The sequence below is a fragment of the Uloborus diversus genome, chromosome 1 (genome assembly GCF_026930045.1).
Source record: "Uloborus diversus isolate 005 chromosome 1, Udiv.v.3.1, whole genome shotgun sequence".
In the NCBI taxonomy this organism is placed as follows: domain Eukaryota; kingdom Metazoa; phylum Arthropoda; class Arachnida; order Araneae; family Uloboridae; genus Uloborus; species Uloborus diversus.
The window spans coordinates 19,044,186-19,068,181 of NC_072731.1; the positions used below are offsets into that span (position 1 = coordinate 19,044,186).

General features: G+C 34.7%; 1 protein-coding gene across 1 annotated transcript; it reads right to left on the reverse strand.

Annotated features, from left to right (window-relative positions):
- Window positions 1-4,585: 4,585 nt before the first annotated feature.
- LOC129234465 (peroxisomal sarcosine oxidase-like) lies at window positions 4,586-23,689 on the reverse strand. The gene is made up of 8 exons (XM_054868467.1): window positions 23,497-23,689; window positions 22,196-22,344; window positions 18,520-18,745; window positions 15,822-16,010; window positions 10,524-10,664; window positions 6,624-6,779; window positions 6,172-6,247; window positions 4,586-4,934 (listed from the first exon to the last, which is right to left on the reverse strand). Exons 1-8 carry the CDS (start codon window positions 23,596-23,598, stop codon window positions 4,819-4,821), a joined length of 1,155 nt encoding a protein of 384 aa, XP_054724442.1. The 5' UTR covers window positions 23,599-23,689; the 3' UTR covers window positions 4,586-4,818.
- Between the last annotated feature and the right edge of the window lie 307 nt (window positions 23,690-23,996).

Below are 23,996 nucleotides of genomic sequence, written 5' to 3' on the forward strand. Positions count from 1 at the left end.
AATTTTCACAGCTTAAACACCCTGTTCAGAACCTTGACAAATGGGGCATTTACAGTGTTTCCTGCCAGTGCAAATTGGCCTACATTGGGCAGACTCGACGATCCCTCAAATTCCGGATAAAAGAACACGAAAATTACGTCAAAAAACAGGATCTCAAACGCTCCTCTATTGCTCAACATTGTTGGTCCTGCGGCCATAATTTTATTTTTTCTTCCGCCAAAGTTATTCACGAGTGTTCGTCCATTCATGATTTAGATTTTTGGGAGTCATATTACATATGGAAAAATGCTAATTTAATCGTCAATGATTTGTCTAGCACTCCCCCTTTTCCTAATGTTTGGAAGTCTGTTATTTGATTTATTTTTTGTCCGTGACGTTTTCTCCTGAGTGCAACTGTCCTCTGGAGTTCTGACGTAACCTTGACGTCATCGTTTCCGGTACTGCTCTCATATCTTTTACAACTCGTCTCTCATTCCAATGTTCGCCTCGACTGTGTTTTAGTCGGGTGAACCTGTCTTCGTTTTTAATGCACTGATGATGGCACTTGTATTTTAGAGTGCCGAAACAGCTGTTTGCTGGTTTTTTAACCTTTTTTCATTCTCAATTTGTACTTTATATACGTTGTCATATTTTATTCACTATGCAGTACAAAGTTTTCGACTACTTTTTATGTATATGTGTTTGTGCTTGTGTGTAGGTGCGTGTATGTATGCGTGTAAATGTAGGATATTGACGCAACGTGGAGACGGTTTTCGCAAGAGGAGCAGCATCGTGAAGAGCCAGTCGACGACGGTGCTGGCAGAGGGTGCTGGCGGGAAAATTAAATGATAGCACATCAAAACAGTCAAGTGAGAACAATAAGCAATCGTGATTGCTCAAAAAAAAAAAAAACTCTACATCATACCGTAACGCTGCACGTCAAAGCATGATAATGTACATTTCATTTTAAGCATTTTATTAAGAATATTTTATTTCTATTATGCCGAATACTATTTACTACAGATTCAGAACAAGAATAATAACACTTCTTTTTTTTTATCTCAATTTGTTGATCCTTCTAAACTGATGAATAAATAATAAGTAATGTTTGCATTGGACGCACATGCATAAATCACAAATTGATATTTTGTTTATATTTGCATGGTTTCATTTTACGTGGCTTGAATCTAAGTTCCAACTAGTTGATATTAAATACTTTTTCAGTTTTCAAGTACGTGAACTGAAGAGATAACTTTCAAAACGGAGTATATCCAGTTAGATATTTTTTTTTTTTTTAACCTCTGGGGGTGCTAGTACCAGGTAGCTATTAGCTCTTGGACTAGTTCTAAATTCTCATTAACTGTTCGATCCGGTGATGGTGCGGCCATCTATCGGTATATAAAATAATGGAGGCAAGGCACTTTGTATGCAGTCCTCGACATAAATACAGTTGTAGTCAGTTGTGACTCTTGAATAGAATAGAATATTTTTTTTTTGGCAAAAGGAAAAAGAGTTTTATGCACAAACACTAACTGTGAGAATTTCGAATTTCTCACACTGTTTTGGTAAAATAACAAGTGATTATTGGCATAAGTCTGGGAATTTTTCCTCAATTTTACCAGACCTAAATTGCCAATTTTATTTTGGATATATATATTCCTTTTTGGTGTAAATAAATGGATATAATTCCTTTTGCAAAAAAAACGCGCATTTTCTTCAGAAATAAATTTTATTAGATTGAAACAAAATATTCAGCATTTTTTAATATATACATTTTTTTATTCTACTTTATTCCTTCTTACTTACTTTATTCTTTTCAATGAAATTTTAAAAAAAGGACCTTCGATCCAATTAAATATGAACAGTAAAACCACCCGCCAATTCAAATAATAACGTTGTTGGTAACAATAAATCACAATTTTTATCACAATTAATCACAAATTTTCAAAATACTAGTCACAATTTAATTATTAATTAATCAAACTTTGATAGTAATGTTAATTATTTAATATTAATTTAGCTATCACAATTTGAGGTCGCGCTTGCCTAACTGATAACAGACTTGCCCAAGGTGCCAAGTGCTGCGATCTCTTAATACGGACGGGTATCACGCTTGATTGGAAATGCTCAACCAGTGCTTCGCTCCGCTATTTTATTCGTGAACTAGAAGTTAGAAGTGGCAAATTCAAATTTGGATATGTGCCCTTTTCATATGAAAGTGAATGAGTGGGTACTGGCAAATGAGGGATAGGTTCCACTTTGCTGGAAAAGATCTGGCGAGAAACAAGGAGATGGATGTACAGTCAGATCCCGACTTACGCGAGGGATGCGTTTCATGGCTTCTCGCGTAAGTCGAAATTTCGCGTTGTGGAAAAGGGTATGCCTATGATTTTTTTAATTAACATACCCAAATATTTTATACATTTTAAAACACTTCTCAAACTGTTTGAGACCATTATTAACTATATATTACCGTTTCTTACATAAAGAGCTGGATTTTTACTGTATTTAAAAAAAAGCTGCATTATTCAACCTAAAATAATGTTACGATGCACAAAATCAGTAATCAATGGGAGAGAGAGACAAAATAAAACAGTACGGTACGTACAGTATGTAATAATAATAAAGCGCTGTACAGTACAGTAGATACAATTATAGTTACATTTATAACTTAAAATTGAAAATGCTGATTTATGCTGCACAATCAGATTGTTATTTTAATATATTTTTGAAGACAGTAGCGTCGCATTTACTTTTAAAACTCTGTCGTAACACCCCTCTTTCGGGATCTCTATAATCCACAACAAAGGGCATCTTCCAATTTCATACTGTTTACATTTTGCTTAGACATTACTCTGCGTGCTTCAAAGTAAAACTAACTTCTGAAGTAATACGGATGGTCATTTCTTGACTTTTAATTGTACGTATCGAAGATCCACTCATATCTAATAGTTGTGGTGCTACTTTCGATCCAATGTTTAGTTGTTCAAACGTTTCAAGAATCTTTATCTTTTCTAAAATTGTCGCAAACTTTCGCTTTTTGTTTGCATTTTCACAAACTTAAGATGAAACAGCGTGCTTAGGTGCCACCATATTTCATCACCTTTCATACTTGGAATAAATAAATGAAAAACCGTGAAATGGTTATTTATACACACTAACAAAGCAATGCGGTGTTTGAGAACTTGAACAATCAGTGATGCTAAAAGGATGAAAGTACTTTTATGAAGTCCATATTTAGTAGTCAATAACGATACCGATATTTAGTACCACTATTCCTTTCCAAATAGTTTTGTGTTGCGAGTGAGAAAAGCGCTTTAGCTCTAAAATTCGTTGCTCGTGAAAAACTCGCGTTATAGCCATTTCGCGTAAGTCGAAGCGTTGTAGCGGGAGTTGACTGTAAACCGTTTAGGTGGTAAAACCGATGTTTACACATTTTTCAACAGTAGATATAAACCACTTCGAGAAGAAAGAAATTCGTGAGTCGATAGGGCTTATACTAGAAAACCTGAAAAGGAGAACAAAAAATAGTTTTTTTCCAAAAGTGAATATAATCCGTTTTGAAAGTAAACTCTTCAACTACTTTGTCAAAAAGAGTTTTTCCGCAGATAGTGTTATTTGACATTAAGGTGACGAGATACACAGATTTTTCTGATTTCTATGAAGAAGGTCTGGAAACATTATATGAAGGTTCATAATGTATAAAAAGTGATCAGAGTTTAGAACTGCAAAAGTATACTGGCCCAGATGAGAAAAAGTCTTTTGTACAGTAAAATAAAATTAAATCGTAAATATCTCTATACATCAAGGATAGGTAGCTTTGTGGGTGTGCTTCAGAGGATCAGATAATGAAAGTTGAACCCAGCAAAACATTATAAATTTTCTCTAATCTCTGTCTTCGTCGATAACCGTGTTTTAGACAAGATCAATTGTTGCAGATTGTTTAACATAAAAAATAAAAAAAAGAAACGAACGATTAGCTCATTTCAGACTATTTATTGTCATACAGAGCAGTAAATAAATTGCATACCTGTATAAAACTCTTTTTTACTTCATTTAACTTATCTTTCCCTCTTTTAATTTATTCGACATTAATTTATTTGCATATTTATTTTTGGTGGGGAAACTGTATATTCATTTTGTAGTAGTGTGTTTGATGAATGGTCGCTTTTTATAGTATGGATATTTTTTGTTTTACTGTAACACAAAGAGGAACACATAACACGATGATTTCTGCGTTTTTTTTTTTTTTTTTAGTTTTATCGTGCTCATTAAGGGTTTTTGACTTAACAGTGCTGTTATATTACGAGAAATGGTAAAGCTAGATTTTTTCTTGTGTTATTAGTATTTAAAAAGGTAGTGAGCTAAAGATGGTCGTAAAAATTCGAACTAATTTCATTTATCTCACAAAAGGGCGGTACTGCATTACAAAACATGTAACAAAGCAAATGGCTGAATTTGAGAGATAACCTTAATCGGTAGTTATTACAGATTGCTATACATTACGAAACGATGAATAAAACATGAAAACATACGAGATGCATGCTGAAACAAAATTTATTTTAAAAAGTCACAACAGTAAATCAAATAATTATATATGCAACATTTTACAAATGAACTGAACAAAGTATTACATAATAAATTAGTTGAAGAGATTGCATAATTATAATTAATTTATCGTTTTGCATATATAGTCACATTCGAGAGCATATTAACGACTCTGGATTTAAGATACAAATTCTACGAAGCAAAGAAATAAAATTATTTTCTTTCTTCATTTGATTTCTCTTCACATAGTGTATGTTCATTGAAAATTTCAACCAAATTGAGTCGACTTTTTCATGCCTTATTGAATCTTGACAAACGGAAAGGTGTAGCATCTAAAAATGGGGCTTTCCCAGTGGCCATTTCACTCAACATTCGACCAATGACAGGAGCTGTCTTATATCCTGTCCCTGAAAAAGAACAAAAAGGGTTATTTTGTAGTTAAGTAATATTAAAAATGATTAATTTGCGCACTGAAATATTTATTCCCATCTCTTAGATACGTGAAAGGAGGATAAAATTGCATTAATTGCACTGTAGCTCAAACGAATTAACAGCTGCCATTAGTTTTATTCCGCATCATGCAAAAACCTCATTTTATTCATTCGAAAAGAGTTAAAGAATATTAATTTTACTGTCTCAAAAGAAAAAATGAAAACTAATGACAGCTCCTGTCATTCGACCAATGACAGGAGCTTTCTTATATCCTGTCCCTGAAAAAGAACAAAAAGGGTTATTTTGTAGTTAAGTAAAATTAAAAATAATTAATTTGCGCACTGAAATATTTATTACAGTCTCTTATATACGTAAAATGAGGATAAAATTGCATTAATTGCGTTGTAGCTCAAATGAATTAACTGCTGCCATTAGTTTCATTCTGCATCATGCAAAAAAAATCATCTAAAAAGAGTTAAAGAATATTAATTTTACTGTCTCAAAAGAAAAAAAACGAAATAATAATTGGGGCATTCCACGGTATTTTTGACATTTATGTAGAGTCCGTAACGTGACCTTTTTTGCCATGACTTTTTAATTTACTGTTTGATTAGCATATTATTTTATTTTGATCTTTTCCTACCAACACACCAGCTCAAATTAAAGTAATTTGCAAATCAAACGGTAAATTAAAAAGTTATGGCAAAAAAAAAGGTCACGTTACGGACTCTACATAATGTCAAAAAATCCGTGGAAGGCCCCAATTGCATTTTAACACAACAATAAACACTAATAATGTTTTTAACAAGGTTCAAAAATAACACAAATTTTGTCTTCGGTGAAATTGAGGAATGTTTACTCAATCTCAATGAAAGCTAAAAAAGGTGCACTAATTATGTCTCAAACAAAGGTAAAAAACAGAATTTTGAATATATATCCAACTAAAAAAATGGCATTGGTTCTTTCAAGCAGAACTAAAAGAAGTAAATAAATGTGTTTTAACTAAAACAAAAGTAAAAAACGACCCTAAAGATTTATCGAATAATACTAAGAAAAGAACACAACTTAATTCTATGAGAAGCAAAACAAGAAGAGAACATTAATTATATTTCAGACTGAAATTTGAAAAAAAAAGAAAAACTTCTGATATTATTTTAAATGAACTTTAAAAAGTAAGTAAGAAAGAAAATAAGAATTGAAATGGAACGTTACCAGAAAATCCAGCACCAATGACGATATTCTTATGGCTAGGCAAAGTATCAACTATGAAGTTCTTGTCAGGAGTCATCTTGAAGAGAAATTTCAAAATTAAGTGAAGTAGTTTTTTTCCTCACATATTACTTAAAAATTTTCTAGACCAATATTTATTGAAATGCATTCTTTTACACTCGTATACAATTGAAGACACTTGATTTAGTAAAAAATATGAAAAGCAATGAAGTGAAATTGCACGAAAGTTGCAGATTAACGTGTTTCGCTTCATTAACGTGTTTTGACAAGGAAGCCCTTTTTCAGTGTAAAATATATGAGCTTATAGATTAAAAGGCATCCGAAAAAAAAAAAACTCGATTTAGTTACAGTTTCTCCTGTGGATCGTTACTCAAGAAATCCAAAGTTTTCATAAAATTGTGTCCCCACTTGATTTCATCGCTTAATATTCTTACCGTGTACAAGCATTTCTCGATGATGGCAGGCTCACTTTCGAGAAGAGGAAAATGGTCTCTTATGTATTTCTTCAGGTTTTCCAACGTTCTCTGATCCATGGACACTTTGTCTCTTTCGTCTGGGTCATTTGTTGCGTTGCCTTTATCGAAGGATGCCTGTTGAAAGAAAAATTTCTATCAAAATTTTGGACAAAACCATGAAATGTTTTCTCTTTTAAGAAGTATAACGCCAACGAAGTTGGGTCTTCGTTGCTTCGGACCATCCCCATGTATTGATAACTAAAAGTCTGCTTGCTTTTTTCACGATCAGCAAATGGACCCCATTCACGGTTTGGCAACAGTCCCTTCAGCGCTGTCGCTCTGCATGTATTTTGATCAACTACGCAGTGCTAGTAGTGCTAAAAAAAACTCCTTTTATTTAAGGATTACTGAACTTCATACGCAACATGAACATGCTTAGGGCTTATATAGACTTTTGACTGCGTGAAAAATGCTGAGAAAAGGGAAAAGTAAAAAGAGAATTTGAGTATTCACCATGTTTCTGATGAGAACCAAAGCTTAAAACCATGAAAATACGTTAATAAAGGAAGAACGTATTTCGTATTAAATGAATCGTTCATCATTCTTTTGCGACATTTCTTAGTTAAATACTTTCAAAAGCTTTTTGTTTTAAATGGAAAGAAGAGTTTATAAGCCGCATAAAAGCAAGTGTTATCATGCGCTGTTGTTCTGGATTTTCGTCTGTTACAGCTCCCACAATGCACTGCAGTGACGTTTTATACCTGCAGTGACGTCAGATGAATAGGGTCAATAGGGAAGTTTTCGATTTTTCAATTTTATTTTTATGTGATAGAGTAACATGTATGAACGTCACAGGTGAAAAAAGTTTTGCGATACGATAAGTAGTTTTTTTTAATTAATTTTTAAAGTTCAAGTGCTTGTGACGTCAAATGGCACAGGAAGTGACGTCATGCGCTCTTCCGATAGGGGAGAAACCGAAGGACGTGCATTTGACTTCGAAGACGAAACCCATTTAACTCCTCGCGTTTCTGGAACATTAAACCTCTCATCCTCTCGGAAATATTCGAATATCATCATTGGTGTTACTTGAGGAAGATTATTTAGATTGTGCTTTAACGAATCCGGCCTCTATAGTGTGTTCAAAAGGAGTATTGAATTTCTAAAAAATAAAAATATCAGCTCGCTCAAAATGTCCCTAGCGAAGACAAGGGATCTTCGGCGGAAGGCTGTCCATTAGTGCCCTGTGACGTAAGCTCGTGACGTTTCAGAAGAGCGCACTTTTGCGCGTGGATTTTTAAAAATTCATTAAAAATCAATCACGGTGTTTTAAAATTCGGCGATGGTGAATTTTTTAGTTTTGAGGGTCAATTAACAATATCCAATAGCCAAAATATGAACATTTAATAGGTTGCAACTTAACTATTGTGGCCGTGGTTGTGACTGTTGACTTCATTATTCCCCTATCAGGACCGAAGAGAGGCATGTCGGAAACTAGGGGCCGGGCCGTTAAGGGGGCCCGGCATGGAATCGGGGTTATAAATTTGATAAGTTTTGTGTACGAAGTGGACCCGGCGACAAACTGACAAGGGGACCGCATTAGCTCTCGGCGGCTCTGTCCCCTATCCACCCACTGTAGGAGAAAATTCGATTACATCCGTACATCCATGGCCCACATTATACTAATGAAAGACAAATTGGACTACTAGGGTAAATGACTAGTTATGACTTATGAGCATACTTCAGGGTTTTCTTTTTTTTTAATTTAGACGCAAATGTTGCAGTTCTAGCACATAGAAAAAGTTAATTCTACGGAGTTGGAACTTAGAAATAGCAGCTTTCAGAGCTGTCATTTTATATATTAATTTTCAGTTATGTTTTATACACATTTTTTAAGAAATTGAAGCACACTGGTTTGATCAGGTATGGTCCCACTTAGCTTAGTTATGGTCACACTATAACCTTGTAATGGTCATGCCTGCTCAATTCAGTTATTTTCAAGAAATACAAAAAAAAAAAAAAAGAGCGTTCGACAATGCTAAAACTTTTATTTTTCTTGCAATATAATCACATTTAAAGTATCTTTACTTACCAATTCAAGAAACATTGAATTAAAAAAAAAATGGATAACTGAAAAATCGCTTTTAAAAGGTTCGTCTGATCAACAACAAAAATAAACAAACAAATAAAGAAATAGTACTATTCTACTGCTGCATTTTTTATTTTATTTATCGTTTGCCAAACATAGCCTATGTTTTATCATCAACCTTAAATTATAATTTTAAGCAGGAATGGCGAAAAAAATTAATCATGGTCATATGTGTCCATAACTATTTTTTTTTCTTTAACTGACCAATTAAGGTTACATTAGCTTGAAAGGATCTTAAATGTCAAAAATTTACTTTCATGGCGGAAAAAAAGGGGGAGGGGGGTATGGAATGAGAGCGAACCAATGATACTGCGATCTGATTTTTAAAAAAATAGTAATGTCATGCATTTAAGAAAAAAAGCCTTCAAAGACTTAAACGCAAAGAAAATTCACTATTGGTTACTGAGAAGCATAAACATAATAAATCACTTTGTAGATGAAAACTTTGGAAAAAATGTGGTGGGGGTGTTCTTGAAGTGCTGCTTTGAGAATTCACTAATCGTGTTCCTGTAATATCGATTACAAGCTTGATATTGACAATACAAGACAAACCTACCTATTACTGGTTGACTGCCTATAGCTACAGTGGTGGTAAAAAAAATCGAATCACCCGCGCCGCAAAAGAGAGGAATATCATCCCGACTGCATTCAACACACAGTCAAGCATCCCGTATGATTTGGGGATGTATTTCTGATCAAGGAGTTGGTGAGCTTCACTTTGTGCAAGGAACAGTAAACGCTCAGGTGCATATTGGCATTTTGGAGGAGAAATTGCTTCCTACTATCCGGGATCACTTTACTTCAGTTTCAAACGTCGTTTTCCAAGATGATTCTGCTCCGTGCCATAGGGCAAAACTGGTAAGTAACAATTTAAAAACCTTTATCCTGCCATTAGACTTAAATTGACATGGTGTTAAGTGGTTGAGTATTTTTTTTTCTCTAAACTCACACGCAGGTTCAGAAATGGAAAAATGAGCGTAGGGTCAGCAGTTCGCCTTAACCCGGAAACAGCCCCGATCTACGTAAACAATTATCGGATTCCTGCTGTTAAATGTTTATTTCATAAGTTTTGCAGAATTTCACATACATTCATCGTTAATCGGTCGACCAAAACGTCTCACATAATCCCATTGTTGTGAAAATGCGAAGGTGATGCAATTTTTTTTATCAGCACTGTATAGTTGAGACAAACCTAACCTGGCAGCATTGTGAAGACTACACAGACCCTAATCACAGCATTATGTCGCTGCCAGGTTAGGTTTTCCTTAAGTGTAGTCATTTACCCTATGGCGAATACTACCGTATTAAACGGAGACTACCGTATCACTAAAAATATATTATACAAATTTTTGAAGCGATACAGTAGTCTCCATTTAATGTGATCGCGGTTTATGTTATCAATTGCTTCTGATAATAAAAAATTATCGCTTTACGCGTTCATTACATCGCTTAATATTATCACGTTTCGGATCAAGGAATTTAACTCCTGTTGGGTTTGATAAACTGCTTCGCCTAGTCAAATGTCTTCATTTTATTTTGAGATTATGTGTGGTTTAAATTGGAAAATCTCTCTAATTTTGTGATACGTTTGTTGTGATCAATTGCTTATAGTTATCAAAATTATTGTGTCCCAAAGGGATCACATTAAGCATATACTACTGTATATATTTCGGAAGATTAAAAAAATGAACTAATTAGTTTAATGTTTTGAGTGTGTGCGTATGTGTGTTTACCTTTACAAGTCCTGGGTATTCGTGTGAAGGAAAAGCGAATGCATTTGAACCATCAAAGTCGTACAGAGTCGGAAACCCTGAAGAAAGACTGTAGGCGCCTTTAACCTTTTCTCTCCAATAGAATACAGTGATTACTTGAGGCTGCAAGGCAAAAAGAGAAAACAAAGACCTATAATATACAATAACAAAATGTAGCATGTTTATTCAGAAAATAATTCATAGTTTTTTGGTTTAATTATCTTCCTTACTAATAATAAAGCTGAAAGTCTCTCTGTCCGGAGGATGTCTGGATCTTTGTGACGCGCATAGCGCTTAGACCGTTCGGCCGATTTTCATGAAATTTGACACAAAGTTAGTTTGTAGCATGGGGGTGTGCACCTCGAAGCGATTTTTCGAAAATTCGATCTGGTTCTTTTTCTATTCCAATTTTCGTTTTTCTGGGTCAATATTCAAATGAATTACAACACTAACACATCTAGAATTTACCTTCTGGGAAGGGTAGTCATTGTGTATATAAACTAAGCAATAGGATTGATAATCTGTGTAAAAACTAAGGTTTCTGGGGGGGGGAGTCGCTATGCGTTCTATGGCAGTCATTCTTATAATATCGGTGATTCTATTATTAGACTATGAAATGGTAGATCGAGATTTCACTATGTACCTAGTGCACGAACTATGGATGTATGGCAAACTTAATGATATTTATCGTTTGTATTTAACTATCGTTTGCAACATATTATTTATTTGAATTAGAATTGAAATGAATATCTTGAGCTGCAGGGTTTAATTTTTAATCGTTGCTTATTGAAGATAGTTGATGTTCGTTATGATACAGAATAACGTGCATAACTTTGATACTCGGATTAGATTTTTAAAAAGAGCAGAAGATAAAGAGTACTTCTAAATGTTTTCGTTATGTGATTCATAGTTATTAAAATGTTCAAGCAGTGACTATAATTTGAGAACCTGAATTTATTTATTATAGTTGTAAAATGACTACAAATCAAAAACCTACAGACATGGATCAATGCGTGAAATCAAATGGAACAGCCACGAATCAAAGTTTAAAATTCATAGAAACGGCAAAAGTGAGAATAAAAATGCCTCCTTTTTCGGTCAGATAAACCGGATATACGAAATTTTCAAGTTGATGCTTGATTTAAAATTGCAAATATTAAAACTGATGACTATAAGTTTAATAATTTGGTATCACAACAGAACAAAAATCATTGAAAACATCTGGGACATTATTGGCAAGAATAGCAAATGAAATATACGGGCTCAAAATTTGATTGCTAAAATTACGTAGAAAAAGCAAAAACTAGAATTACGAGATTGGTCATCGGTAATGATTTAAAGAATTTTTAAAACTTAGCCAACTTGTTAGAAAAATTTAAATCTTCTGCTGCACCAGATATATCAGATGGATTAGTATAAGATTAGGCAACGCTTTAGGGTCATTCTATGTCAAGTGATCCAAAGTTTTTTCCCTCACCTTTTCGTATTTCTTTGAAATTTGGCTCATCGATTGCACCCTTTGAGGTAAAAGTCAAAAGTCCAAATTTTTAGATTTTTATCTCTATTATTTTTTTATTGATGACACTTTGATTTTTCGAAAAACCCTCTTTTTTTCATGGATGATGCTTGAACATAAAATGGACGATAACTCAGCACCAAATATAGATAGAAAGATTCGGTAAAAAGCATTTTAAAGTACATTAGTTGCTGTTTAATAGGATATGCAGCATGACTAATTTCAGAAAATTTTTAATTTAAAAAAATAAAATTTAAATTTTAAATTTAAATTTCTCAGAAAAGGTATGATGAATTTTTTTTAAAATTCTCATAAATTTGTGTGTATTTTATCTTCATTTGTGCAAAGATCATATTTTTATGAATTTTTAAATAAATTTTGACGTATGAAAAAATGACATTTTTCAGATTATAAATGGGATTCTCTTACTGGGGATGATCTAGTAAGTAGTAATTGATCATGACTATGCTTGAAATGAGCTGACAAGAATTTGTAGATTACTACCCCCACCCCCCACCCCACCCCCTCCGCCACACAACCACTTTTTATCTTTTTTTTTTCAAAACTGTATTCAAAAAATAAATAAATAAATAAAAAATAAAATTAAAAAAACTGACACTTAAGAGTTATAATCATAATAAACTGGGACACACGCTGACATCAGTAATGACTGAGGCTTATATATGGGGGTGGCGGTCATAAGAGCTAAAAGTCAGAAAAACTTCACCAGACAAATAGAACTACTCATTTGCAGCTTTTTCTTTCTTTCAGAAAGTAGGGGGAAGGGGGGGACAATCTGGAATGAAGCTTAACAACATGAAAGGTTATGCTCAAACTAGCGAAATTCGTTTGATCTATAACTGTTTTTAATACATGTATAAATAGATCTCACTGCATTGCTCTCCTTTCCAACTGAAATTAAACAAAAAACTAGCATTAAAGAAAAGAAAAGAAAAAAAAACAGCTGCACTCCAAATGTTGTAGAAAGAGTTAGTTTTATGCGGACAGACATATGATCTGATGCTGAGATTTATTTTTAGTTTAGTGTGAAAAAAATGGAACAACACGGGGGGAAACACTCCTATTTTGCTATGATCTTGGGGCAAACTATTTCTTTCCTCCCTCCAACATTGAAAGTTGGTGCAGGGGTAGGGGATGAAACAAATCGTAGCTTTCCTTATCAGATAGTGAATTAATCAAGTACACTTTGAAGTTCGGATCGAAAAAAAACACGTGGTCTGACTTCCTTTTACTCCAATTTAATGCCATTTCCCCATTACTGGCAATTTGAATGTGATTCAATAGTTTACTCTCTAAATATCACCAACAGTGGCCAAATTAAAACCAGATTTTTAAAAGAAGATCGCAGAATTTGTCGCCAAATTGGCGACACAACTTGGCGACCAAAAGACTGGCAATATATTGCCAAGTGTCCGCCAAATTATAACACCACTTTAGTTTACATCGAAATTAACAATGATTTCCCCCCAAAAAGGGGCAAAAGACCCCTTTATAAACACCCGAATGCAACCAAAATAGAGGTGCACAACTAGACCCCACTAGGAGCCTACGTACCAAATTTCAATTTTCTTGGACTTACCGTTCTTGAGTTATGCGACATACATACGCACATACGCACATATACATGCGTACATACAGACGTCACGAGAAAATTCGTTGTAATTAACTCGGGAATCGTCATTATGTATAATTCGCGTGTCTATATGTTCTTAGGCACCTATCCACGTGTGGTCGAGTCGGAAAAAAAACTCAATATTTTTTCGGGGGTGAGTAAAATGGAAATTAAGGTAGATTTTTGAGTGATTTCTTTTTTTCTTTTTTTCGAATACAATACTTTTTTTTTGTAGAAGGAAGAAAAAACTAGCTGATGTGTGCATCACATGACTTCCTTTTACTCCAATTTAATGTCATTTTCCCATTATTGGCAATTTTAATGTGATTCAATAGTTTACTCTCTAAATATCACAAACAATAGCCAAATCTGTACCATATTAAAAAAAAAAAAATCTCCAAAATTGTCGCCAAGTTGGCGACAAAACTTTGCGACCAAAAGACTGGCGATATATCGCCAAGTGTCCGCCAAATTATAACACCACTTGAGTTTACATCGAAATTAACAACAATTTCCCTCCAAAAAGAGGCAAAAGATCCCCTTAGAAACACCCGAATGCAACCAAAAGAGAAGGTGCACAACTAGACCCCACTAGGAGTCCACGTACCAAATTTAAACTTTCTAAGACACACCGTTTTTGAGTTATGCGAGATACACACATACACACATACGCACATACGCACATACATACGTACATACAGACGTCAAGAGAAAACTCGTTGTAATTAATTCGGGGATCGTCAAAATGGATATTTCGGGTGTCTGCACGTTCCTAGGCATATATCCACGTGTGGTCGAGTCGAAAAAAAAAACAACATTCGTTCGGGGGTGAGCAAAATAGAAATTAAGGCCGATTTTTGAGTGAAAATTTTTTCGCGAAAACAATACTTCATTTTTTTGTAAAAGGAAGTAAAAAAGCATCAGGTGAGGCGTGATACTAGTATAGTGTTAATCGTATGTGTGGGTGGGGGGGGGGGGGTAATGTACTTCGTCTTGCTTTAAAGAAGAACATTTACCAGCTTTTAATATGTTTTCTATTCATTTTGTTTTATTTTATTCATTTATTTATTTTTTACATTTTGAAAAAAAGTTTTGAAAAAAAATAATAAAAACGGTAGTGCAGGGGGGGGGGGGCTTTTTCTTGTTTTGAAGAAGAACATTTACCAATTTTTAGTAAGTTTACTATTCATTTTGGTTTTTTATTTATTTATTTTTACATTTTGAAAAGTTTTGAAAAAAAAATTAAAAGTGTGTGGGGGGGGGGAGGCTCACCAATCTGCAAATTCATGTCAGCTCATTTCAAGCATAGTCATGATAAATTACTACTTACTAGACCATCCCCAGTAAGAGAACCCCATATTTAACTAGTTAGAATCTGAAAAATGTCATTATTTCATAAGGCAAAGTTTATTTAAAAATTCATAAAAATATGATCCCATTGAGATCCCAACTTGAAACTTTGCACAAATGAAGATAAAATACACACAAATTTATGAGAATTTTTTAAAAAAAATTCATCACACCTTTTCTGAAAAATTTAAATTGAAAATTTAAATTTTATTTTTTTAAATTAAAAATTTTCTGAAATTAGTCATGCTGCATATCCTATTAAACAACAACTAATGTACTTTAAAATGCTTTTTACCAAATCTTTCTATCTATATTTGGTGCTGAGTTATCGTCCATTTTATGTTCAAGCATCCATGAAAAAAAGAGGGTTTTTCGAAAAATCAAAGTGTCATAAATAAAAAAATAATAGAGATAAAAATCTAAAAATTTTGACTTTTGATTACCTCAAAGGGTACAATCGATGAGCCAAATTTCAAAGAAATACAAAAGGGTGAGGGAAAATATTTCCCAAATTTTGGATCACTTGACATGGAATGACCCTTAATATAAGAGGTTGGGTGAGGTAGAGAAAAGATGGTACAATAAAAATACTGATACGAAAAATTACCTGAAAACATAAAATTTATTTTTATTTATTTTACTTTTATTAGTCACGTTGTTGAAGTTGCAGTTATAGATCGAGGAATAAGAGCTCAAATTTTCACTGTTACAAAAGATATCTGACTCATTAACAGTTTGAAACTCTTTGCCAGTGAGTATACTAAGATATGGCCATACTTACTTCGAGAGGCAAGGAAGGAATCAGATCAGGTGTCAGTACTCTCTTAGCCCAGGGTCCGGCACAGACGACCACAGACTTGGCAGTCACGTCCCCTTTCTCAGTGGTAAGTTTCACGTCCTGCCCTTCTGGAACAATTTTTGTCACTTCGCAGTTTTCCCACATTACTCCTCCTTTTTTTCGGTACAAAGTCTACAAGGGAGAAAAAATCAGTTTTTCTTGCCAGCGGGAGAGAGGAAAATATTTAAGAGGATTAAGGCCGGGAACAGGGTACGAAATGGCATCTTTTAACCTTTTGGAGGCACAGCAGTGGTTTCGTTCAAATCCATCTTTTTTCCTTTTTTTTTCAGCCAATTGTTGAAGCCACTGTTTCAAGAAACTCAAACGAATCCATTGTGCTTCAAAGGGTTACGAGTATGTCAAATATTATATGATGTAGTGAGCGTCGGTGTAGGTGTCAAAACAAAGTTTTTGAACAGAACTATTAGGAACGTTGCTGTTTATTTAGTAGTGTTAGGTTCGCTAGCACCACTCCTCGTGTGTTTTTCTCATTGCCCCTGCGCGTTTGGAGTACTTGTAAACAGGGTGTCTCGTAAAATTCCTTTATCAGAAAAAAATAAATAGCACCATTAAATTGCACAATTGCAGATTGCAGATTACGGCAGACACATGCTTTGGATTACAAGGAACCCCGAAGCCAGTGTTTGTATAATCTGCAATTTGTGCAATTCAACGTCGTTATTTCCTTTTTACTTTTCAAGCACAAAGGTATTTATTCAACTTTTCCAATCTATTACTCAGTCACCATTTCTATTATCGAGGACCCTCCTTGAAGGGTTGGGACTATAAGAGTAATTTGCCACATATGTTCTCTGAAAAGTAGCGATATATATATTCTAGATTTTGACATTTCTTCATCCATTAAGAGTTGGAGCTTGAACATTATTTTGTATATACCGAAAGTAGAAAAATTGCAAGTTTTAGCAATGCTACTAATACGGGGATTTAACTTTTGAGATTCTCCTAAAACCCCTTTTATATACGAGGGGTGTCCCAAAAATTCGCAAACACTTGCAAAAAAATTGAAATTTTACTTGCAAAGTAATAGCAAAAACAACAAAATGTTTTCCAAAAGACTAAAAATTCTATTTTTATCAAGTGTTTACGAGCTTTTGAGACATCCCTAGTATATACATATAAAAATTTTAAAAAAACTGCGCCGAACTAAGAGAAAATATTTCTGAACCTTACCGTTGAAATAACATCTTGTAATTATAATACACAACTGGAAACCGGTTCCATGGGCAACCGGGAAGAACTGTTAGACGGGCAAAAGTCCGAAAGGTGCATGTGCGCGGCTTAGCACATGCGCGCTAACAACTTTTGCCGTTAGCCAATATTATGGATACAGCGTTGCTTCGTCCTACGCTTAAAAAAACACCTTTGATTCCGCTCTGGATAAATAATCGGCAAGAGTATCCTGGCATATTGTGAAAATTTTAGAGACACTTGATGGTCTTTTCAACTTCCTATCTACGTGAACGAGCTTTATCAACTTCTTTTTCATCAATGAATACATGAATAAAATGAATGTTGAGAGTTATAATTAATTTCAACTCCAATATTAAATGTCTCGTGGACGAAAAGAAGTGCTGAAAATTTCATTAAGGTTTTTTTTTTTTACAACTTATATCACTTGCTTTTGAGTTGTCCCACAGTTGTGAATACAATAAAATTATGCTTTCCTCTTCTAAAAAAATATTCTTTAACTCTTCTTGTACAGTATCTCTTACTAATTACTCAGATATATGTACGCATCACACGTATTCACAAATATCCAATTGTCATTATAAATTTTACTTGTATATTTGGTAGTTAGTGGGCCTCAAACTTTTATTTTACATGACTGATGGTCCGCATAGCTAGACAAGTTGAGAACCACTAGTCTAGACCAGGGTTGCCAGATTTAAGAACAGTGAATACATGACAGGCTTCTAGGAGTGAAAAGGGGGGGGGGGATATTTTTGAGATTGAGTGCAATTACCGGTTATGGTGTATTTTTAAGGGGTGATAAACAACTATGTTTTTATAGCGTTCGGAAGATTTCTCTCATTATGTTTATGGGTGAGCACAATTTTGGAGAAACTCTATCTCAGAGAATAAAGGAAGCAATAGAACGATGTTCAGTATACAGATCGACGCTGATAGGAACAGGTGCTAATTAGTTTTTTACTTGCGTTTGCTATAAGAGAAACAGTGGAATCGAAAAATTTTCTTGTTAAATGTGACTACTTTATCGGAAATAGTAATGCAAGGAATCGTGGAGCAAAACTTTTTTTTTAATGCCTCACCAGCCAATGGGGAAATCTAACTGAGTAAGCCTCATGGTCTGCCGCCAATACAAAAACATACAAACCAAATCAAAACGATAATTAGTAATTTTTGTAATTGTTGACAGATGATTTTCTTTATGTTTTTTATTTCACATGTTTTGTTATTTTTTCCCCTTAAAATAATATCTCGTTTTGTAAAATACTGTTATTAGCCAGAATACGGGACTTTAGCCGTCCCGTATGGATGTTCCCCGCGACCCGGGACAATTTTTCAAAATACGGGGCTGTCCCTTGAAATCCGGGACGTCTGGCAACCTTGGTCTAGACCCAAAACATTCGAAGTGATAAGAAACCAAAAAGAGACGCACCTGCACAGCCAATAAAGTCTTAATGGCATTAATCACTCCTCCACTTTTGTCCAAGAACGCTTTCGTAAACGCACCATATTTCAGAGTCGTGGGATATCGGGTGTTGACCTCTCCCGGTTTCAGTTCGTCCAGCTGGTCCGGATACAAACTCTTCATGTTTTGCAGACTGTCGTTGAAAGCCTTGTTGAACGCACTAGTTGAACAGATGGCCAGGTACTTCGCTTTCCTTGAGAAATACAGAAAGGAATCAATTTCATTCATTAGGGAGTCACATTTTGCTGGTTCAACACCACTTGCGAATACTCCTGTTACAATTGACGCTAGTTATGGATGTCCCAGCATCAGCAAGGACTATCTATTTTACGATATGTCAAAACAGAATAAAATAAATTAGTAATCCTCTATTTGAAAGCATTTCTTAACGACGACCATTGCTGCAGTTGCGAAGAACACGAAAACGTCGTTCCCGAAATATATGGTTATTGTAAAAAAAAAAAAAGAGTGTTTAATCTAAATTGGTTTCAAACCACCTTTCTAAAAATATATAATAATAACTGTCTGCTCTGTAAATTAAAGCTGCCTATGTATTTTAAGCAAACTTCTCTTTTATGTAACAAAAGCCGTCAACCGTGACATTTAATAGAAAGGAGGTGAATTTCCCCAAATATTTTTACAACTACAGTATTGAAGATGGTCAACCAAAGAGTGATTACGAGATTGTATTAATTAAGTTACGTTGATGTAGAAGCAATGACGTGGCAGGAAAATCGGTTTGAAATTAGCATAATACCAATTTTGACAACGCCGAAATCGTTGTTGCAGTCCTTTGGCACCCACTATTTGGTTCTGCACAACTTAATTAATATGCCCTTGTCATTGGCCTATTCATTGGCTCTCATTTATTTCATCATTAAAATTTACCTTCGCCAAGAGAACCATCATTTGTTGATTCGACTACGGCGTAAGACCGAGCAAGAAAACTGTTGCTGGTGTTGTGAATCTATAATAAGGCTATGACAACAGGTGCGACAACAAAGTGGTTCTTGTCAATCACATGACTTGTACTAATCCCTACAAATTCTCCAAAAATTGTTTTTTTTCGCTCACGACATAAGAGTTTCGGGGGATAAAGCGCTCGAGCAGATGTTACGAGAGTGATTAGAGAAATTTGTTTTATTCTAATGTGACCAGTGGCGTACCTAGGGGTTGGCAGGAGTGGCTCTCGCCAGGGACGCAACTGTAAGAGGGGCGGCAATTTGCCGAGATTATTCCAAAAAAATAATATGATATTTAAGTAAAATAGACTTTAATACATAATTCCGTTAGAAGCGAAAAAGAAGCAATCCCTAATGCTCACAAATTAAAAGAATTTTCATGTATGAAGCGTTTCCTGGGTCAACTTAATACATCTACACAACAGTGGTGTATCTGGGAGGGGAGAGAGTTAGCTTTCCACCCCCAGATGATCCTTTTTTTTTTTTTTTTTTGAGAAGGGGACGGTATTTTAATTCTCGATGGTATGGAGTGTATTGAAACATTTTTCAAATAAAATAAATGCATGTAATGTATTATCTATTGCATTTTCAAAGAGAAGAAATATCCTCCCTCAAACATTAACAAAGATCGTCTAAAACTGCACTTTTAAACGCACAAATTGAGACATTTTTCGACGGAGCGTTTCCCTTCTCCCTCTCACCAACAACATTAAAAATTGCCTTAAACTTTGGCTTCAATTTCGAAAGTTTTCAGGGGGGAGTCTTTGAAAACTCTTCTCCCTATCATCATCGACGGTCGACTAAAATTACGTTTCTGGAGTTTTAATTTCGATAAATTTCCAGCAAGTGCTTCAAATCCCTAACATCACCTAAAATCTTCTAAAACTGAGTTTTTCAAACTATAATTTTGAAATATTCCAGGACATTTATCCTCGTAGCAACCTCTTCCTAAAATGGTCGAAGATAATCGACAATTCCTTTTTAATACTTTCAGTTTCCAAAATCTTCCCCAAACGTCTCCTCGTCCAACATCTAACATTACCAAAGATCGTCTAAAGCTGCGTCTTTAAAACTACAATTTCGAAAATTATCTTGGGAATAAAACTAGTGGGTCTCCAAATTATGTGTGAATATTTAATTTACGATTAAATTCATATTATCAATACTTTAATCTAGATTTAGTCATCACTCGCCTTCTCCTTTCTAAACCAGAAGCTGAGAAACCACTCTCTAATTACTTTACACTTATTAACGTTTGAAAAAATTAAAGTGCAGCGCCACCGAGCTCCATAACCCCCATGCACACACGCAACAAGAACTAACATTCTCATGTTTTATACTGAATCGCTAATGCGATTGATTTTATTGAATTTCTATGAATTGGTGCGAGGGTGAGGGTGCAATTCCTAAAGTTCACCAGGGGCGCTAGACCCTATTGGTACGCCTCTGTATGTGACACAAATGAAATTACAATGACGAGGATGGAAATCGTAACAGAAAACTGCTGGAGGTAAAGTCATAATAACTGGGTGAAAAATTAGAGCTATGGGAAAATTGAAATAATTGACCGTGAAATCCTAAGAACTGAGTGACAAATTCGATTACAATAGAACCTCGTTTATCCGACCCTGCTTACCGGGATCTCCTGTTTATCCGGATCAAATTTGTAAAGTTTAAAAAAACGTTTTATGTTTTCATAAATAAATAGTTTTAAATTGGGGAAGCTGAACTATAAGTCTATCAAACATTCGCTTTTTATTTTGATTATGAGCACAACTCTTGCATCGATCATACAGTAAATTGAATCGATTATTTCAGAAAGGGCGTAAGTCCAATGAATCCCCGTAAGACTTACGCCCTTTCTGAAATAATCGATTCAATTATAGTAATCTAATAAACAACAGGGCGAATTTGAAATGTCAGTACAGCACTACTGCAGCTGAACTATACTGCCGTGTGCAGGTAAAGGGCAATAACTGCAGATTTTTCATTTTTCATTTTTTTGCATATTTGTCATCTATTGTACGTTATCTTTATTGTACAAGCTCGCTTATTTGGTTTCCGCTGAAAAAAAGCGTGAAAAAGACGTCTAATTCCAACATTTCCCGATTGTTAGTATTGAATCCAAAACGCGTTTCATCAAATATCTCGAAAACTCATTTCTGCAGATACTGCCGTTTACCTGCACACGACAGTATAAATGGTAAAGTGCTCGCTCAAAACTGTCCTGTGTATTTTTGTTATAAAGCATTGTTTTTTGGCGAAATAAAAGTTATGCCTGCTTAGTTAAGAACTTGTTCTACTTATTACTCCTATTATCCGGTTTATCTGGATTTCATTTATACGGATTGCCTCTGGTCCCAGTTTGTGCGGATAAACGAGGTTGAAATGTAACTGAAAATTAGAAAATCTGAGTGGAGGAGGGGTGGGGGCGTCAAAGACTCAGTGAATAATAGTGCAATGAGAAGGAAAAATTGCAACGAATAAAGAAACATTGAATGATGATATAAACTTAGAATGCCGTGAACACAAAGTGATTTTGGAACTGAATTGAACATGTGGTCGTTTCCAGGGCGTCAATCTCATGAAAGGCGGACCTGCTAATAATGATCGGCATTAGGAGGGACCGGGTGTTCTTTTGGGAAGAATTGTGACAGGAATACAGCAAGATATATAATTACGCAATGATCTCCTGTCCAGTCTCTTCCGCCAGCTCGTCCCACATCTTGTAAGCGTGCGGCATCATCTCCGCGAAGAACTTCTGAGGATAGCTGGATCTGATGATGCGGCTGTGGCCGTGTGAGCTGCCACGGGTATTCGGCTCGCCAAACTAGAAGGAAACAAAAGTAGAAAACTATCAAACATGTCATGGAATCTTTTAGGTGAAGTTTTTTAATCATCTACGGCACCTTAACTTATTAATTTAGTTCAAATATGATTTCAGGATACCAACGGGAACTAACTTGAGGCTTTTTAAAAAACATATTCTTGTTCAGACACCCGCAATCTAGTCACCTTGTGTACAGTGAAACCTGTGTAAGTTGACCACTTGCGGTGCACTACTTTAGTGGTCAACTCAAACAGGTGGTTAACTTATAAAGGTTGAATTATATGCTATAGATCTAATTCTGTGCCTGAAACTAGCGGTCATCTTAGACAGGTGGTGAATTTACTAGGGTGGTCAACTTTACAGGTATAACATTATTGTGATTGTGACAGATTCAACTAAAAAGGGGGGAAGAGCAAAACACTTCATTCGTCAAAAGATATGCCTATAAAAGTGACTTATAAAATCTGAAAGAACTTCAACACACATATTTTAGGCAAAAATGTTCAAGCATCATGTTTGAAAATCATATTTGAAAGTGGCAGATTTATACATTTGGGGGTCCGTCGAAATGCATTTCTGGGGACTCCTTTGTCCAACGTTAACAGTTTTTCATATGCAGTTTTGGATCCTTTTTGGGACCATTAATCGTCAGGGCCCCTCACAATTGCTGCCAGGTAAACCCACTGCGATGTTCGGTAATCCGAAAAATTTAATACTCTGAACCACCCGCGTGATTGCAACCACAATAATTTTGTTGCTATTAAACAAGTAAATCTGAACATTCTTTGAAAACGTCAAACTTACAATTCAAAAAAAAAAACTGCGTTTATTTATTTATTTATTTTTTAAGTTAATGATATGAATGTCTATTTTAAAAACTCTTTTTAATTGCTAAAACGTTTCTGTGACACGTTATAGTTTCTGTTACAAGAGAATTAATAGAAAAAAACTTATCTTGACTGGAACTTGATGTTTAATATTTGAAACTTGGACTCATTAGAAGAAAACAATTATTTAATGAAATGAGTCATTAAGTGAATAATTGAACAATTCATTTCCTTCTCATCAATAAGGTGTAAATTTTGACATTAACCGCTCAAAAGGTTTTTTTTTTTTTTTTTTTTTTTTCCAGTTGTGAAAAACAAAATTTACCTGATCGACCAGAAGAACATTTTTTCCCAATCTTTTCAAGCAGAGAGCCGTCCAGGATCCAACGATTCCCGATCCAACCACGACGTGATCGAATTTACTCATTTTCTCAGCAATCTCACGAAAATGAACGCAATTTCACCTCTACAACTCCAACCGAATAGTTTCAGTCTCCAACCTGCTCTTATTAATACCAACATATCATTAGCCCACTTATCATAGTCATCGTCATCGTCCTTGATTGCGAACAAGAACTAATTTTGTCTACGGGATCATCCAAAACATTCAGTATGAAATCACTTCTGGTGTCCATAGTTCATGAACTATTTTCAGATTAAATGATCATTTCATTTTCAAGCATACGTTTCATGCAATTACTCAAACAAAATCGTATAAAAAATGAGGCCTTCATTATTATCTTTGTTTGCGTCAGGCGATGATAAAGGTATTCCATTAAGTTAAAAGTTTCGGTATCGTGAAAGAAAAGGGTGGTTGACGTGGTC

Excerpts from the sequence above, each read along its gene's own strand:
- LOC129234465 (XM_054868467.1), bottom strand. The coding sequence starts at position 23,598 with ATGAGTAAATTCGATCACGTCGTGGTTGGATCGGGAATCGTTGGATCC. Across the intron at positions 6,780-10,523 it reads AATACCCAGGACTTGTAAAG|GCATCCTTCGATAAAGGCAA; the intron begins GTAAACACACAT and ends TTCTTTCAACAG. Across the intron at positions 4,935-6,171 it reads CATTGGTGCTGGATTTTCTG|GGACAGGATATAAGACAGCT; the intron begins GTAACGTTCCAT and ends GTTCTTTTTCAG.